The following is an 18,758-nucleotide window of genomic DNA, read 5'->3' as shown; positions in this document are numbered from 1 at the left end:
GCTGATGGCTTCCACTTGTGCCCTTTGCACAGGCTTGATCACACTCAGCAGGCCAATTTCTGCCGCCATCCCACCCCACCCACAGATGGTGGCAGTCAAGATACACGCTCTGGTGGACGGATGAACTTGGCCCACACTTTGAACAAAAGCCCCAGGGTCTCTCAGGATGTCACTCTCAGTGAGAGCAGAGAGAAGCTTGGAACCCCTTTCTTACCCTGCCCCTGCCACCCCCACCCTCCTACAGCCATAATCCACTTTCCTCCAGGGAAAGGCCCGAAGGGTGCATTTCCCCTGCCCCTCACCTGCATAGTCGTAACTCGGCCTTCTCAGAATACACCAGGCAGCCTCTGGGTCGGAGCTTGTCTGCTTTTATTGATTTGTATCACAAATACACTCCCAGGCAGGCCGCAACTCAGGAGAGGGACCCACATCTGACAGCCTATACTTCTGGTGACACTAAGCAAGATGATTGTGTGTATGTGTGTGTGTGTTAGAGTCTTGAGTATCCGTATCCTGTCCATCCTCTGCAGTTCATCTCAGACCCACTCCCTCAGCCCTCTCCCTGGTCTCTCTTCACCTGGTTCCCTCTCCCAGGAATTCCTCTAAATCTCACTTCCATCTATCCAAGTCCTTCCCACCCTTCAAGTTTTGGCTCAAAGACTGCCTCCTCTAAGAAACTTTTCTCACCACTCCATCATCACCGCCGCTCTCTGGCCTTCATTCTCTACCACCTTCTGTCACTGGTTAGCCTTTCATTAGAAACACCAATGATTTATGCACTGAATCCTTGTTTTCCAGGGACTGGGAGCCCTGTTGGATGTCCAGCACAGGACTGGATACACAGCTTTAGGTAGAAAAAGTTGTTGGATGGTACATGCCTGCCCATGACTGTGTATGTGTGTGTGTGCTTAAGTGCATATTTATAGTCTGTGGATCCTGAGGGGTCTACAGTGTGCACTGAATGTGTCTTGGATTCATTTAGCCAAGTGTCATTTATTGAGTAACTGTAACTAGAATCCTGAGTGTTCTGGTTTATCACATGGACCGTGTCTGTGGGTGTGAACCTTGTCAGTGTGCAGTGTACATTCTGCAGGTATTTGGGGCACCTCTATGATATATGGATTTTGTGTGTATGAGAACATGGGAACTATTGATATTGTGTATCCCATCTGTGCAAAAAACACAATCTTAAGAAATAAAGATTTGAGCCCCGTTAGTTACTTGAACCTGATTCCAAGCAAGTCATCAAACTCGCTAGGTCTCAGCTTCCATATTTATATTATAGGAAAGATGATACCTACGGTCCTAGAATTGTATACCTACCAGAATCTATCCTGTAGGGTATTGTGAGTGAGGATGAATGATGAGAAGTAGCCGGTATGGAGGGCCCAGCACAGTGACAAGTGGCAAGTGCCGGTAACTGTCAATTCCATTTTCCCATGTGTGCGCATGTGCGTATATGAACAAGAATCCCGAGCCCCGGGAATGTCTAACCTGGGCTTCTAGATCCCTCTCCCCATACAGTTCCTACCCGAGCTTCCTCCCCAGAGTCTGGGACCTGAACAAATCTGGTCACAGTAGGTGGAAGACAGACATGTCCCTTTCTGGGAGCACAACTAGGTCTCAAAGCGGCTTCGGAGCAACTTGAACTTGGACTTGTTGTACTTAGTGATGAGGTCCAGTTTGCTATGGCCCAGGGTCCGCCGTTTCTCATCCTCAGACAGGCCATTGCTGTTGCCGTTGCGCTGGCCACCCGCAGGGCCCCCGGAGAGGCTGGGCTCAGGTCCCTGCCTGGCGCCCTGCAACTGATGATACTTGGTGATGAGGTCCAGCTGGCTGTGGCCCAGCGTCCGCCGCTTCTCCTCCCCCAAGTCCACTCCAGCTTTTTGAGCAGGGCTCGGCCTAGGGAGTTCACTGGGCTCAGGCCCCTCACCCCGGAGTGGACCAAACTTTGTGATGAGATCCAGCTGGCTGTGGCCCAGGGTCTGCCGTCGTTCATCTGGACGCTGCTTGCCAGCCCTGGCCGGAGAGTTGGCTTCAAGGGGCACTCTGGAGCCCCCAGGCTGGGGGAACTGCACCAGGAGGTCCAATTGGCCATGGCTGTGGTTTGCGGACAGCCTCTTATCCTCTGGGGTCCAACTGCCAACCTTGGGTGAGCCTGACTCAGGGGCTCCCCTGGCACCCTGGGCCTGGGGCAGGAAATCCAGTTGGTTGTATCTCTGATTTGGAGCCAACCTCCTGTCCTCTGAGGCCTGCTCACCAGGCCAAAGAGAGCCTGAGTTGCGGGCCACCCCCAAATCAGGGCCTCCTGCTTCTCGTGCTCTGGAGAAGGGAACAAGGAGATCCAGCTGGCCATGGCTCTGACTCAGAGATGCCTTGTTCTCCTCCAGTGTCTCCAGGGCTGTGCTGGGTACCCAGCGGCCCCGTGAGCGCCTAGGCTCCTGGCTTCCTGGGACCCCATTCTCTGGTAATCGGGGCAGAGCTGAGACACTCCAGGGAAAGGGGAGGAGAGGGCGAGAGCAAGCAAGCAGGGGTGACCCCCCTCCCAGGGTCACGGGGCTGGTGCTATTGTGGTTGAGGGCAGGGGAAGACTGGCACCAGGGGGACGCCCCCAGCTTGCTCAGATTGGCCCTGTAGGGCCCTAGCAGCGGGCCGTGGTTAGGGTCTGACAGCTGGCGTTGCAGGGAGGGCTGGCCATCGGCCTCACAGCGGGTAGGGCCGGGGGATGAGGACCCCACACCCATGTCAGTGCGGTCACCACCTCCTGGCAGAGCGAGGTACGAGTGGCCCATGCGAGGTGAGCGTTTGATGCTGCTGAGGCTGGTGCTGGAGGGTGATGAGGATGTGGTGCTGGGAACTCCTGGCCCAAAAGCCAAGGCCACTGGGGGAGGGCACGGTGCCCTGGGGGACGGGGGATCTTCACCTCCACAGAATCCCTCCACCGGCCGGGACTCGGCATAAAGACAGCGAAACTCCCGGTCAAAGTCTTCCACAATGCGGCCCCTCAGCTGCAGCACCATGCTCGTGTGGGCCTGGCTGCAAAGCCAGGTGAAGCTGGGGGCAGAGAGTCAGGGTCAGGAGGCAAAGTGCAGGCCCTTGGGACCAGGCAAGAGTCACAACCAGGGGAGGAAGACAAAACCACCACCACCACGACCGCCACCACCGCGAGGGCCCAAGTGAAGGGCAGAGCTCTGACTCCAGAATCTCTGCTGCTCGGCTTAGTGGACTTGGACACACGGTTTCCCGTCACAGCCTCAACTTCCCCATCTGTAAAATGGACCGAGGGCTAGGTTCCCTGAAGTCCCTCCAGTTCCAAGGTGCAAGAGTTATTGGTTGGCCAGAAAGTTCATTCAGCTTTTTCCATAGGATGGTACAGGAAAGCCTGAATGAAACTTTTTGGCCAACACCAATATTTTCTAGGCTTCCCTGGTGGCTCAGCAGTAAAGAATCCGCCTGCCAAGACAGGAGACACAGGTTCAATCCCTGGGTCAGGAAGATTCCCCCGGAAAAGGAAATGGCAACCCACTCCAGTATTCTTGCCTGGAGAAGCCTGTGGACAGAGCAGCCTGGTGGGCTACAGTCCACGGGGTCGCAAAGAGTCGGACACAACTTAGCAACTAAACAACAACAACATTTTCTGTGCTGGAGCATTACAGTGATCCTTCCACAGAGTGAGTTTCTCCAGGGCCCAGCCCGGGGCTCTCTTGCTCCCCACACTGGCCGCTGGGCCTGCACCATGCCTGACATTAGGCGGCTGCTCAGTCCATGTTGGAAAGGACGATGAAAGAAGGGCAAGTCAAAGCTGCCAGCTCCCAGGCAGCCTCAGCAGCCCATGGCCCAGCCCCAGGTGCACCCCCCATCCCACTCACTCACCTGTAGCTGCCCGCCACCACCTGCTCACAGTCGATGATGACAAACTTCTCTAGGGCCTGCCCCGTGAAGCGGCGGCCTGCCTTGCTGCAATATGTGTCCCCACATGTGCTCCGTACACGCATGTTCTGAGCCAAGGAGGGAAGGGGGTTGGGGGTGACCTTGAGAGATCGGGGCTCAAGCCATGTCTAACTCCCATGGAGTCTCTGACCGGAAAGAGCTAAGAGAAGCCGGCCCCCCTCCCATTGACTCCCAGTGCTCATGGACCAGCCCACCCCATGCCCCGGCTCCTGCTCCATCCCTCGCTGACCGGCAGGTGCCCTCCGTTGAGGTCCATCTTGTAGCACATCTCCAGGAAGTGCCTCAGGTGCTGCTGGGCCAGGAGCAGGTAGACGGGGATGCCGCGCCGGCCCGAGGCCTCCATGAGGTCACACAGAAGCTCCATGTCGGTGAATATGTCCATCACAACAGCCACCACCTGGGGAGGGAGGGGGAACTCAGCCCTGCCCGGGGGCAGGGGCTAGATCCCAGGAAACAGGCACTGGACTGAAAAGCAGGAGACCAGAGCCTGTGAGACCATCTGAACTGGGAGGGCTCTTAGTGGTGACCCAGCCTGGGGGGTTTTGACTTAGAAAGAGGGAGGTTTCACTGTCTTGAAGCCCAGAAGGCTGTTTGAAAGGTTTGTGGGGGGTTTTTTTAAAATGATTTTTATTGGATGTTTGAAAGTTTTTGTTTGCATTTATCTAAGCACAATTTCTTTATCTGTTGTCAGATTCTCAGAGGTCCGTGGATCAGCTGCACTAGTCTGAAGGTCTCCTCTACATAAGTGAGGAATGATACCCAGAGAGGGAAAGAGTCAGAAGCAGAAACCAGCCCCCAGTTCCCAGGCCAGCACCTCACACTACCCGCCCCCTAGCTCCAGCTGTCACTCTGTGACTCTGAGGCTCCCTTGTCATGGATCAGAGCTACAGGCAGTGACCAGGGTCTTTGGTCCCCTTTGCCAGACCCATCTGTTCCTCTGTGAAGCTGCAGAGGTTGCTGTGACTTTTTCTACCCATACCAACTGGGACCAAGTTTTCTGCTCACTGTCCGCTGTGAGAACCTCCCCTCCCAGTTCTCCAGGTTGAGAGGCAGCAGGTGCAGAGCTAAGCACTCCAGTTCTGGAGCCAGACAGAACTGGGTTCAAACCTGCACTCTGCCACTTCCTAGTGACACAGCCTTGGGTGAGTTCCTTCACCTCTGGGTGCCTTGACTTCCTCATCTGTTAAATGGAGATAAAGATAGCTACCTCTCTGAGTTATGGAGAATCAAATGTGAAAAGCCTCAACACGCAACTGAAGCTCAATAAACGATCCTTTCCGGCTGCTTCCTTAATAAACAAGGACCTTGGGCCACAGGGAGAGGAAGCACTTCCTAAGGTCACCGAGAGTCAGTGACAGCCCAGAGTGGAAGCCTGGCTTCCACTGGCCCAGAGGCAGAGGGTTAAATGCGAGGAACCAAAGCATTGAGGGATGCCCTGGTCCATGGCACAGGTCTGGCCAGGAATAGTGATGGGGGTCAGGGGGGAGGACAAGCAAGAAAGATCAAAGGGGCAGAAGTGATGACAGCAGCCACTCACTAATAACCCCATTCCCGCTGCCAATCAGGCCCTGCCCTCCCCTGCCTGGGGCGTAGGGAGACTTGTCAGGGAGGCTCTGGAGGTCCCGGTAGGTCTCAGCATCCTGGCTCCTAACATCTGCAGTGGGCTCCCTGCAGGCTGCTCCCCTGGCCAGGGCACTGGGGCTAACCTGCCTCAAACCCTGCCTGGGGTCATCTGATTCTGGGCTCCAGGAGTGAGGCTGTGCTAGTCTGTGGCTACAGCCCTCCTGCACTAGCACCCCTACCTGCCCTCCCCCGTTTCCCTTTCTCCTGAGCCCCTGCTCCCCATCCCTGAGCCCAGCAGCCTCCTCTCCTCCTTCCTTTGGGTGCAGAGCTAAAAGCCCAGCCTTCAAGGCCAAGTGGAGGCCCAGGCTCCAGTGCCCCTTCCCCTGATTCAGGCCAGGGGAGACACGGTACACAAAGGGCAGGGCGTGGTTGGGGCATACGTCAGGGCTGTGCCTCAGTCTTGGGGCCTGAGTCTAGAACTCTTTCCTCTACCTGAGCCCTGGCTCCATTTCACCAATGGACTGGACCTCCCTGAGTGAGTACCATCCCCTCCCTGGCCTCAGTTTGCTCCTCTGTAAGTCAAGGGGGTGGCTCAGATGCTCACCGAGGTTGGGGCTCTTTGTCTTAGGATCATAGATCTTTCTGAAAATCTGATGGAAGCCATGGACCCTCTCCCCCAGAAGAGAGAGGATTCCTCTCTGCAATGAGCACCCCTTTGTACCTGTTTTCTGGGTGTTTGTGGTATCTCTGAGGCCCATCCCCTGTTCTAAGCTTATCCATAATGTCCCCGAGTGCCAAGGGATTGTGCTGTGCTGTGCTTCGTTGCTCAGTCATGTCTGACTCTTTTGCGACCCCATGGACTGTACCCCATCAGGCCCCTCTGCCCATGGGATTTCCCAGGCAAGAATATTGGAGTGGGTTGCCTTTCCCTCCTCCAGGGGATCCTCCCAAATCAGGGATTGAACCCAGGTCTCCCACATTGCAGGCAGATTCTTTACCATCTGAGCCACCAGGGAAGCCCACCAAGGGATTACCAAGGTAAATAAAACCTCTAGGAGCTTGTGATCTGATAGGGCACAGAGGTTCTTGTCCCAGTGCTGCCCCAAGCTGCTGGGTGGCCTTGCGTGCTGGTCCCTTTCTCTCCCTGGGCCTCAGTTTCCATATCTGTGAAATGGGTGTCTGAAGAGATGGGGCCCTTACCGTGCGGGCCTGGCTGAAGAGGAAACGCAGAAGGTCCTTGATGCTCTTGGCTTTGTCCCGCTGGAAGTGGACCACAGCCTGCGTAGGGCTGAAGCCCGTGGCATGTGGCACCTCGGGCCAACCCAAGTCCAGGTCCGGAGGGTCTATGTCGGAGGCCAGGGGGAAGTATGTGCCCGAGGTGACTTCGGAGTGCAGGCTGAGGCGGTCAGGCCCCAAGGCCTCGGGTCCCTGGGCCTCGCCGAGCTCCGGGCCCCCGCGTGCATGGCTGGTCATGTACTCCATATCCAGGGCACTCAGGAAGGGCAGCTCCCGCTCCTCGGAGATGACCCGCAAGTAGGCATCCTCGCCCCGCTCCAGGAGGGCGTCGGCTGCCAGCCGGGCTGCCTCGCTGTGCTGCAGCACCAGTGGGGAGCTCTCCCGCCACCACGGTCGCTTCAGCTCGTCCACCCGGCTCCTCAGGGGCCCCGCCATGCTTTGGGCACCAGGCCCCCAGGCCCCAGGCCTCCGAACACGCCTGCCCACCGGCTCCTCTCACCCTCCAGCGGGCTCCATGGTCTGCACCCTGGGCTGGCCACGGCAGGAAGAAGATCCCAGCAGGCCTGCCTGCTGCCCCGCCTGCCCTGTGTGGCAGGGCCCCGGGCCTGTTGTCACCCTATGTCAGAGCCATGCTCCACCCCTTTGCCCCCGGCCTCAGGAACCTGTCAGGTCAGCCTCACCTGTCTGCCTGCTGTTGGGACTCGCCTGCCCAGAGAAAGGCAGGCCCTCAGCACACTCTCCTTCCCCACCCACCTCAGCCCCACCCCAGCATCACCTGCTCCTTCCCCGCCAGGCTCCTAGCAGTTTCCTCCAAACCCTGACCTTCCAGAGTCCCGGTGAAAAATGCTGTCCCACTCCGGAAACATTCTGTTCAGATGGCTGTTTCCAACAAGCTTAACTCCGAGAAAGCTCTTGACCTGGTGGGGCCAGACCCTAACTCTAACCCTAACCCTCCTCAGGGGCTGGATATTAAATGATTATGGGCTTCTCTGGTGGCTCAGTGAATAAGAATCTGCCTGCCCATGCAGGGGACATGGGTTTGATCCCTGGCCCGGAAGATTCCACATGCCATGGAGCAACTAAGCCTGTGAGCCATTAACTACTGAGCCTGCGCTCTAGAGCCCGCAAGCAGTAACTACCGAGCCTGTGGGTTGCACCTACTGAAGCCCGTGTGCTTAGAGCCATTGCTCCACAGCAGGAGCACAATGAGAAGCTGGAGCACCACAATTAGAGTAGCCCCTGCTTGCCGCAACTAGAGAAGGCCCATGCAAAGCAACGAAGACCCAGCACAGTCAAAAATAAATAAAATTGAAAAATTTTTAATCGTTATGAGAAAGTTGTTTGAGAGGCTCAGGGCACATGTTGCATGGTTCGGAGGCAAACAGGTCTGGAGGCAAGTTTCTGTTTTCTGCCACCATCAAGGACCGAAGTCCCAGAGCCCTCAGAGCAGGGTGAGAGGCCTTGTGCTGGAGAAAAGGAGTCAGCAGATGGCAGCTCACTGGGGAGGCAGGTCGGGCAGGAGTGGTCGCAGCAGTGCACAGTGCCAGCCTGAGGCACCACCTTTCTGTGGAGGGACAAGGTCCAGTGAGGATGGCCAGGACAGCAGGAGACTCAGGCCGTGTCTCATGACCCTGTTTAGTGCTGGCTGCACTTGCTTCAACTGGTCTGTGGTCATGCCCAGACCAGACAGAGGTTCCTCTGTGTCCATAGGACACGGGTTTGATCCTTAGTTGCAGGACTAAGATCCCGTGTGCCATGCTGTGCAGCCAAAAAAATAAAAGGAGGCCCTCCCCTGGAGGTGGGAGGCTGAGTGATGGGTGGGGGGTGAGTAAGCAGAGCCAGACCGTGGGAAGGTAATAAGCTGTAGGGGTAGCCAGGGTGGCAGGGCCTTCATTAGGGCCTTATCTCTGTTAGATCTGTTGAGGGGGGAGCAGGGGCCTTATCTGGGTCAGAGAAGCACTATTGGGAGGGGAGCAGGCATGTTTCGGTGGTGTTGAGTTTCTGTGGTTTATCCCTTGGTGGTGTACATATCGACCTGATGATACATATTTTTGGCTCTTTTTAAAAATCATTTTAATTAACATAAAGTTTACCATCTTAAATGTTTTTTTAAATTTACTTTTTAAGATTTATTTGACTGCACTGGGGTCTTAGTTGTGGCATGTGGGATCTAGTTCCCTGACCAGGGATCAAACCCAGGGCCTCTGCATTGGGAGCTGGAGTCTTAGCCACTGAACTCCCAGAGAAAGTCCCTCATCTAACTATTTTTAAGTATGTAGTTCAGTGGTTCACCCACACAGGTATGCAACTATCACCACCATCCATTGCCAGAACTTTTTCCATCTTCCACAACTGAAATTCTGTCCCTATAAAAGGCTTAGTGCCTTCCTCTCTCTCTCCCAGCTCCTGATAGCCATCACTCTACTTTCTTTTTTTCTTGTTTTTAATTTTTTAGGCTGCACCAGATCTTAGTTGTGGCATGTGGGATCTAGTTCCCTGACCAGGGATTGAACCCAGGCCCCGTGTATTGGGAATACAGCATCTTAGCCACTGGACCAGTAGGGAAGTTCCCCTACCACTCTACTTTCTATGAATTTGACTACTCTAGGTATCTCATGCGGAGAAGGCAATGGCACCCCACTCCAGTACTCTTGCCTGGAAACTCCCATGGACGGAGGAGCCTGGTGGGCTGCTGTCTATGGGGTCGCACAGAGTCGGACACGACTGAGTGATTTCACTTTCACTTTTCACTTTCATGCATTGGAGAAGGAAATGGCAACCCACTCCAGTGTTCTTGCCTGGAGAATCCCAGGGACGGGGGAGCCTTGGTGGGCTGCCTTCTATGGGGTCGCACAGAGTCGGACACGACTGAAGTGACTTAGCAGCAGCAGCAGGTATCTCATGTAAGTGGAATCATACAGTCTTCGTCTTTTTATGACTGGCATATTTCACCTAGCATAATATCCTCAAGGTTCACTAATGTTCGACCATGTGTGACAGAACTTCCTTCTTTTTAAAGGCCGAATAATATTCCACTGCGTACACATACCATATTGTTTATCCACTTACCCACTGGTAGACACTTGAATTGTTTCTGCCTTTTGGCTACTGTGAATAATGCTGCTTGAACATGGGTGTAAAAATTTGGCTCTATATTTTTATATATATATTTCCCTCCATGCCCACGTTTGTATTAGATTCCACTTCTGTAAGTAAAAAAACCACCGAATATTGGCAATTTCACATTTCATACGGCTCAACATATACAAACATGCCTCAGAGATATTATGAGTTTGGACCATTTATTACAGACCACTGTAATGCAGGAAATATCTCAATAAAGTGAATCACACAAATTTTTTGGCTTCCCAGTTCATACAGAAGTTATGTTCATACTACATTGTAGTCTATTGTGTGCAATAGCAGTATGTCTAAAAAAATACATATCTTAATTTTAAAATACTTTATTGCTGGGACTTCCCTGGGGGCCCAGTGGTTAAGACTCAGGGATCCCACTGCAGGGGGTGAAGTTTCCATCCCTGGGTGGGGAACTAAGGTCCCACTTGCTGCATGACAGGGACAAAAAGAAAAGTTTAAAAATATACTTTATTGCCAAAAAATGCTAACCATCATCTGAGAACTCAGGGTTGCCACAAAGATTCAGTTGGTAAAAAATGCAATATCTGCAAAGCACAATACAGCGAAGTGCAATAAAGTGAGGTGTGCCTGTACACTGTACCTACGCACAGCTGTACCTGTGCATGCCATCTATCTGTGATGTTTGTGCGTCTGCTTGGCTGCCTTAGCTGCACATCAGTGTGTTTACCTACATGCGCATCTGTGTGTTCTCGTGTGTGTGTGTGTGTGGGTGCACATCTGGGTGTATGAGCATCTGGCAGTGGGGGTGCTCTTTGACCCTAACATTAGACCATGGGCCTAAGTGTCTGCAAAGGGAACTCAGCTGAGAAGGGCCAGGATAGGAAGACTGAGCTGAAAAGGGCTCCAAGGGATCCCTGATACCCTGATAATATTGGATTGGCCAAAATGTTCATTTGGATTTTTCCATTACATCTTATGGAAAACCCCTAATGAACTTATTGGCCAAGCCATAAAAGCATGTAAATCAAACCAGATTCCCCAGGGCTGCAGAACCACTCACCCTCTCGAGTGGGTAAAGGGCAGTGGGAGGGTAGACAGGTAGATCCTAGCCTTGGGGCTGAGCCTGGGGTGGGGACCCAGGGTGATGAGAGCCATGTGGATAGCTAAGCCCAGACCTGGCCACAGTGTGTCGGGAACAGGCTCCTTAATAACTATTATTAAGAGGAAGAAAAAGATCTTCCTGTCCAGGAGGTGTGTCAGGCGTCTGCCTGGCATCATTCTACCATCCTGGGGGCTATTTAGCCTTGTCTGTTCTCTCTTACAAGCTGAGTGGCGCCTGGGCAGGTGAATGTCCTGTTTGGGTGGTGGGAGCAGAGGCTGGGCTGCAGCCCTTCAGTTGCAAACAGCTCTGATGCCAACATGGCCACACACCTTTACTGGGGCACCTCTGGGTCAGAGAGGACAAGATTCCTGGAAGGAGCAGCCGGGGCTGGGAGGGGAGCCAGAGTATGCCCAAATCTCTCTTTTTTAAAAAAAATAATTAATTAGGCTGTGTTGGGTCTTAGTTGCATCATGTGGACTCTGTTGCAGCACAGAGGCTTCTCTAGTCGCAGCACGCGGAGTCTCTAGTTGAGGTGCGTGGACTCAGTAATTGCAGGGCGAGGCCTTAGTTGCTCTATGGCATTTGGGATCTTAGTTTCCCCACCAGGGATCAAACCCATGTTCCCTGTATTGGAAGGCAGATTCTTTACCACTGGACCACCAGGGAAGTCCCCCAAATCTCTTGAATCAAGGCAAAGCTAAGAGCTAGACACAGGGACGAGTTGTGAAGATTCCCAGAGACTGGCTTGTGCTGGAAATTAGATGGGAAAGATTTCAAGATGTGTGGAGTGGTGGGCTGAGCATGCCAGGCTGGAGGACTAGAGGGGCAGGGGCAGGCTTGTTGAAGGAACTGGGTGCAGTGGTGGGGGGATGGGGGGAAGAGTGGCCCAAAGCACCAGAGTCCCAGCAACAAGCCAGATGCTGTGGTTTAGCTGCTCTGGAGCACCACGAAGGTCTCCGGAGGCCACACTGGCTCTGGCACTTAATGGGTGAGCTGAGCACTGAGTCACGGAGGCTTGATCTGTAGGATCGGGCCAACACCGTCTCCTTCACCAGGTTGTCGAGAGGAGTAAGTGGACTCCCTGTGTCAGGGGCCTGACTGGGAGGAGGATGAGGAGCTCGGGACATGCTGGTTTAGAGTCTTTGCAGCCATGAAGGGACAGAGGCTCTGGGAAGGCCTAACAACAAACAAATCAACATCAGAGGAGCTCCTCCTGGAGCCTCTCCAGACCAAAGGCCAGTCCTGACGGTGAATGTGACCCTGGGCCGTGTCAGTGGAGTGTGGTTCTGAGATTTGGCCTGATCCCAGCTCACGGGAGGCAAGGTCCTCTCTCCACTCTGCATACGCACATGCATGCCAGGCAAGCGCCATCACAAGGAATAAGGATTCAGGTATTCTGTTTTGGAAAGGTGGTTGTGTCTGGGTCTAGACTGTGGATGCTGTGATGATGGGGTCTCAGCCTTTCCCCCACATCTTTCCCTCCACCCCCTCTACCCATCCATCCACGTATTCCATCCCAGTCCCCATTCATGTTTCCTTCAGGAAATGTTTCCCACTGCCCTCTCCTGGAGGCGAAGTGTGAGAGGACCACTCCTGAATCCTCGCCGGCTCCACCCTCCACAGAGAAGGGGAATGATTTGTCCACGTGGTGGCTGAGGGACGGAGCTGGGCTCAGATATTTCTGGGTTTCTCTGTCTCTCTTGGTTCCACAAAAGTAGCATATTCTCTACTGATCTACATGGTAAAATTCCAGAGGAGGTTCTGTCCCCACAAGGGAGAGAGGTCTACTCTCTTTGGGGGGCGGGGGCAGGGGTGTGCATGTTTAAGTTTGGGGAAGATATTAGAAAGTTCATTTGGCCAGAGAGCAAAAGCTATGTTCTCCAATCAGCTTTATCAGAAGTACCGGTAGGGGTCTCCCTGGCGGCTCAGTGGTAAAGAATACACCTGCCAATGCAGGAGACGCAGATTCGATCCCCGATGGAGGAAGATCCCACATGTCACAGAGGAACTAAGCCCATGCGCCACAACTATTGAGCCTGTGCTCTGCAGCCCGTGCTCTGCAACGAGAAGCCACCGCAAGGAGAAGCCCACACACCTCAACGAAGAGTAGCCCCCACTCGCCGGAACTAGAGAAAAGCCTGTGTAGCAACGAAGACCCAGCACAGCCAAAAATAAATAAATATAAAAAAGGAAATACTGGTAAAGACACCATTTTGTCTTTGAATGAAAGACAAATCATTCTCCTTCTCTGCGGAGGGTGGAGCCGGGGAGGATTCCGCAGTGGTTCTCTCACACTTCGCCTCCAGGAGAGGGGAGTTGGGAATTCTCTCCCTTGAAGGAAACATGAATGAGGACAGGTGGGATGGGGTATGTGGACAGAGAGGTAGAGGGGGTGGAGGAAAGGATATGGGGAAAGGCTGAGACCCCATCATCACAGCATCCACAGTCTAGACCCAGACACAACCACCTTTCCAAAACAGAATGCCTCCAAATAAGAGACACCTCCACCTCTTATTTCTCAAAAAAGAAATATTATCTATTGATCTCTTAAGTCTTCAACTGTTTTTGGTTTTTTGCCAAACCCCACATCTTGTAGGATCTTAGTTCTTAGATCAGAGATTGAAAGCAGAGAGTCCTAACCACTGGACGGCCAGGGGTTCCCTGCCACCTTGCCCCAACATCATTGGTCCAGCCACCCCTTCCTCCCCAGCCCAGCCCATCCCCTCACCCTCTGCCCATCCAGTCTACCCAACATGTATTTAATGCCTACTTTAGGCCAGCACTGTGGTCCCAAAGATGAGTAAGGCATGGTCTGTGCCCTGAAGGAACTCAGTTTGGCAAGGAAGGCAGACTCATAGGTAATTATAAGCCACAGAGTAAGCTGAGGCATGAACCCATTGCTTGGGGTTTATAGCTCATGAGCCACTCTGGAAACTGAGACAAACCACATCCTATCCTCCATCCCCAATTAGAGTACAGCCCTGTGGCTGGTTCTTTCTCAGATGGTGACTGGGAAGTGGAGGAGCTGTTTCTGGCTGCAGGGTGAGAGAAAAAGAGGGAGGAAGCAAGCCCGCACAGGTTGGGGTTCTGGTTCTTGACTGTGAAACCCTGAGTGAGCCTCTCCAGGCCCCGGCCTCCCATCTATAGAGCAAGAGGAGGCCGGGCTGGAGGTCTCCAAATCCCTTCTAGTGCTCACATTGTGTTCTATCACTTTTTGACATTACAGGTCAGCGCTTGAAGATTCTCTTCCTGGAAATTCCCCAGCCAGGATCTCTTTTCTCCCCTCAATAGAGGTACAGAGGCCCTTGACCTGGGCAGGCTTGAGCTTGGGCTTAGCAGCGTGGCTCAAGGGAAGTCCCTTGGAAGCCACAGAAAACCTGTGAGGGGTGGTTAACACCCAGGTGGGGTGAGGGAGTAGACTAGGGCTCATTTCACACACTAGCAAGGTAATGCTCAAAAATCCTTCAAACTAGGCTTCAATAGTACATGAACCGAGAACTTCCAGATGTACAAGCTGGATTTAGAAGAGGCAGAGGAATCAAACTGTCGACCTCCATTTGATCACAGAAAAAGCCAGGGGGTTAAAAAAGTATCTACATCTACTTCTGCTTCATTGACTACTCTAAAGCCTTTGACTGTGTGGATCACAACTGTGGAAAATTCTTAAAGAGATGGGAATACCAGACCACCTTACCTGCCTCCTGAGAAACCTGTATTCAGGAGAAGAAGCAACAGTTAGAACCAGACATGGAACCACTGACTGGTTCAAAATTGGGAAAGGAGTTATGTCCAGGCTGTACATTGTCACCCTGCTTATGTAACTTCTATGCAGAGTACATCATGCGAAATGCCGGGCTGGATGTCTCACAAGCGGGAAACAAGACTGCCTGAAGAAACATCAACAGCCTCAGATATGTAGATGATACCACTCAAATGGCAGAAAGTAAAGAGGAACTAAAGAGCCTCTTGGTGAAGGTAAAAGAGAACAGTGAAAAAGCTAGCTTAAAACTCAAAATTCAAAAAATGAAGATCATGGCATCCAGATCATGGCAAAGAGATGGGGCAAAGTGGAATCAGTGACAGGTTTTATTTCCTTGGGCTCCAAAATCACCGTGGATGGTGACTGCAGCCATGAAATTACAAGTGGGCAAGGCACGATGGGATGCAGTGGGAGAAGGCTGAAGCAGGCGGAACCAGAGCAGCGAGCAGAGGGCTGCTCCCAAGGGAAGAGCTCAAACACTTTGGGACTGTCCACAGACCTGCCTGCTCCCCTCCCTTCCCCACCCCAGCCCCAAGGGCTGATCAACTCTAAGTTCCCTGGGCATCAGGAGCTCCTTTCCCTCTTGGCCCTCAACACAGACATCACTTGCCCCCCATGCGTCTTCCAATCTCTGGTCTCAGGAAAGGGTTCCCTCCTCCTCTCCAAAGCCAGGCCCTTATTCTCAAGATCAGGCTTCCACTTTCAGGGGGATCTAACAATAATTCCTCACACTTGTGAGAAGTTTCCTACCCTACTCATTGCTTCACACTTAATAGGGCTCCTCCCCAGCCCCACGCACATCTTCAGTCCTTTCTTGTCCTGAAAACACCTGCTCTCCTAACTCCTACCCAATTTCCCTCCATTTCTTCTCATCAAGAGCACCACCCAAGATTTCACAACTGTTGCCATAACCTGCTCCCAGAAGTCTTGACCCTGGAACAGTATAAAGCACTTAAGCTTCACCCACTTACTCCCAGCCCCTAGGCTCTGCAACCTGCTGCATTAAGAGGCTCCTCCTTAGGGAAGCTGCCCGCTCCCAATCCCCCAACTCCCCCCCACCAGCCCCACTTCAGGCTTCACCTGCCACGCTGATTCCTGCTCTTCTTACCACAGCCCCCACCCCACCCGCATCACTGTGAATGCTTTCTCCCCCACCCACCCCAGGCCCTGGTCTACCTTCATCTCATTCCTGGGAACACATCCAATTTCATAATTTCAAGTGTCCCAAAGTCCTTGGCCCTGAGGCCTTAACCACCCCCACCCTGAGATCCAAGCCTGCCCTATGCCCTCGCCCTCCTGTGGCATCTTCCACAGCCCAACTCCCCTGCTAACATTCGCACCAAAGCAGCGGGGTGGGGCTCAGAAGACACATGAGGCTGTGAGCTTCACTCTGTGATTTCTCCTCAGTAGACCTCCCTGGCCTGTCTCATAGGATAATGTAATTAGCACTTGAAAAAAACAAACCCACAACAAAGAGGATTCTTCAAGTTCCCCTTTTCTGCCAGACATCTCCCCGCTCCCAGGAAAGCTCTGGAAGGCTCCTCTTCAGGCTCCAGTTCAGTCAGGCATGAAGTCCTGACAATTTTATTCTATGCACCTTTGGAGTTTGAACTCCTTTAAATTTCTACCATTGCCCCCAGGCCCTCAAGCCAAGATGGCCGGAATCCTTGCTGACTATGTCCATGCACCCTGCACACGGCTGTGCATCCTCACTCCCACCAGGTCACAGTCCAGACGCAGTTACCAGGCTTTGATTCGTGGACTCACCTGGATCTCTGCAACCTTTTCTTCCCTTAACCACCAACTCAGTTGGCCCACTCAGTCTGAAAGTTTCCAGCCCTATGCCACAGATGCTCGCTTCCTGTTTTCCTTTCCACCTACCTAAACCTTGCCCATCCTTTACATCCCAACTCCTTTCAAGGCTTTTCTGACTCTGGAGCCTGAACCCTGTACTGACTTTCCCCGTTAATACGCCCGCAGTAACCCAAGAAGCTGGAATACCACTCTAGGTTTCCTTTTGCTTTTCAACGGAGCACAACTGGCCTTCCCCATGCCATGTTCCTTTTCTAGAACTCAAAGCATTGCACTTGAGTGTCAGACCGCCTGAGTCCACATGCAGGATGAATTCGGACCTCTCCAAGCTGCAGTCCTCCTCAGCAGTTAAGACAAGCTTATAGGTAATACTTACCTCACAGAATTGTCAGAGGATCAAATGAGATACTAAGTGAAAATACCAAGCAGCATCTGGCACAGAACACGAAAAATACTGGCTGAAGGGTGGGCTGGGCTTTAATCATAGTTTGATGTAAGAAAGCAATACTTGCAATGTTTAAATTTTTAGGCAATACTGAAAGCTTAGGGGAACTATTTGCTACACTGTTCAGGGTTTCTCATTTAAAAACCCTACACTGTTCTCTGAGATTAAGGAAAACATTTGTTTTTTCTGATTAATAAGCGTAATTCCTTTTATGTGACAGTGGGAACTATACAATCTTCGGCCGGCCTCACTTCTGCTGTTGGCTTCTAGGGAGCCCAGAGCAAGGTTTGTTTCTTTTTAAATTATTTTTGGTTGTGCTTGGTCTTCACTGCTGCACGCAGACTTCCCCTGGTTACATGACTTGGGTTGCTCATTGTTGGCGGTACCCAGGCTTCTCACTGAGGTGGCTCCTCTTATCGCAGAACACGGACTCTAGAACACAGGCTCAGTAGTTGTGACACACAGGCTTAAGTTGCCCACCGCATGTGGGAACTTCACAGATCAGGGATCGAACCCGTGTCTCCTGCATTGGCAGGCGGATTCTTAACCACTGGACAACCAGGAAGTCCCAGAGGAAGGTTTTATCCTCAACTGCAGGTTTCCTCACTGACCTGCGGGAGGCAGTGTTGGGTGGGAAGAGAGCGAGAGCCCCGGGGCTGAAGATGAGGGCTGGGTAGCCTTCCAGGCCTCTCTGAGCCATAGTCCCCTCACTTGCGTAAACAGGAGAAAGACCAGGAAGAGGAGAATACCTATTTAACAGGACTGCTTGAGACAACTGATAGACTGCCCCAAAAGTCATGTGTTAACATGATTTTTTTCCCCTCCCAATACTTGTATCTTATCTTTTAAACTTTGTTTTGCAGTTTTTACACCTGTTATCTCTTAATCTGCTGTTATCTTTTCTGGAAGTATGCAAAAGTGTTAAGTCACTCAGTCATGTCTGACTCTTTGACCCTATAGACTGTAGTCCGCCAGGCTCTTCTGTCCATGGAATTCTCCAAGCAAGAATACTGGAATTGGTTGCCATTCCCTTCCTCAAGGAATCTTCCCAACCCAGGTCTGGAAGTATACAGAATACAAGTAAAAGACAAAATTATTCCTAGAGAGCAATATCCCTGATGGCAAGAAACCACCTCTCTCACTTGTTCTGTATAACAATCTGCAATAGAAAAGCATTTAGCTATAGAAAGAATGTTTGGCTTTCATTCTTATTTGAAGGCCAAGGGAGGCACTTCATACTGAACTGTTAAAATAAGCTGAACTGTAGTACAGACTGAGAACAGTCCAGAAAGGGGCTCCTGTTTGGTGATTTAGTCATTGATTCCTTCTTTCATTTATCAAAGATCACCCTGATGCCTACTAAGGTCCAGGCATGCTGCTGGATGCTGGAGAAACAAAGCGGACTGATCCAAACACCAGCACCCACTCTCAAGGGGCTCACAGTGCAGGGTGGAGGGTGGGTATGTAAAAAAATAGTTCCACTGGAGGATACTGCCTGGGGTGGACAGGAGAGGTGGCATGGGGATATGTGGATTTCTATACACAGAAGAGGGGAGAGGATTCCAGGCAGAGAAAACATACAGGGTTGCCCCAAGTGGTTCAGTTTGCTCAGAGAAGAAATGGGCTGCTGCTGCTGCTGCTAAGTCACTTCAGTCGTGTCCAACTCTGTGCGACCCCATAGACAGCAGCCCACCAGGCTCCCCCGTCCCTGGGATTCTCCAGGCAAGAACACTGGAGTGGGTTGCCATTTCCTTCTCCAATGCATGAAAGTGAAAAGTGAAAGTGAAGTT

General features: G+C 52.4%; 1 protein-coding gene across 1 annotated transcript; it reads right to left on the bottom strand.

Annotated features, from left to right (window-relative positions):
* Positions 1-348: 348 nt before the first annotated feature.
* FAM83C (family with sequence similarity 83 member C) lies at positions 349-17,668 on the bottom strand. Its single transcript, XM_027558098.1, has 6 exons — positions 17,580-17,668; positions 8,250-8,314; positions 6,715-7,244; positions 4,181-4,348; positions 3,874-3,998; positions 349-3,054 (listed from the first exon to the last, which is right to left on the bottom strand). Exons 1-6 carry the CDS (start codon positions 17,666-17,668, stop codon positions 1,617-1,619), a joined length of 2,415 nt encoding a protein of 804 aa, XP_027413899.1. The 3' UTR covers positions 349-1,616.
* Between the last annotated feature and the right edge of the window lie 1,090 nt (positions 17,669-18,758).

The sequence above is a fragment of the Bos indicus x Bos taurus genome, chromosome 13, assembly GCF_003369695.1.
Source record: "Bos indicus x Bos taurus breed Angus x Brahman F1 hybrid chromosome 13, Bos_hybrid_MaternalHap_v2.0, whole genome shotgun sequence".
NCBI lineage: Eukaryota > Metazoa > Chordata > Mammalia > Artiodactyla > Bovidae > Bos > Bos indicus x Bos taurus.
Note: the sequence above shows the minus strand (reverse complement) of the source record. Positions and strands in the feature narration are given on the sequence as shown.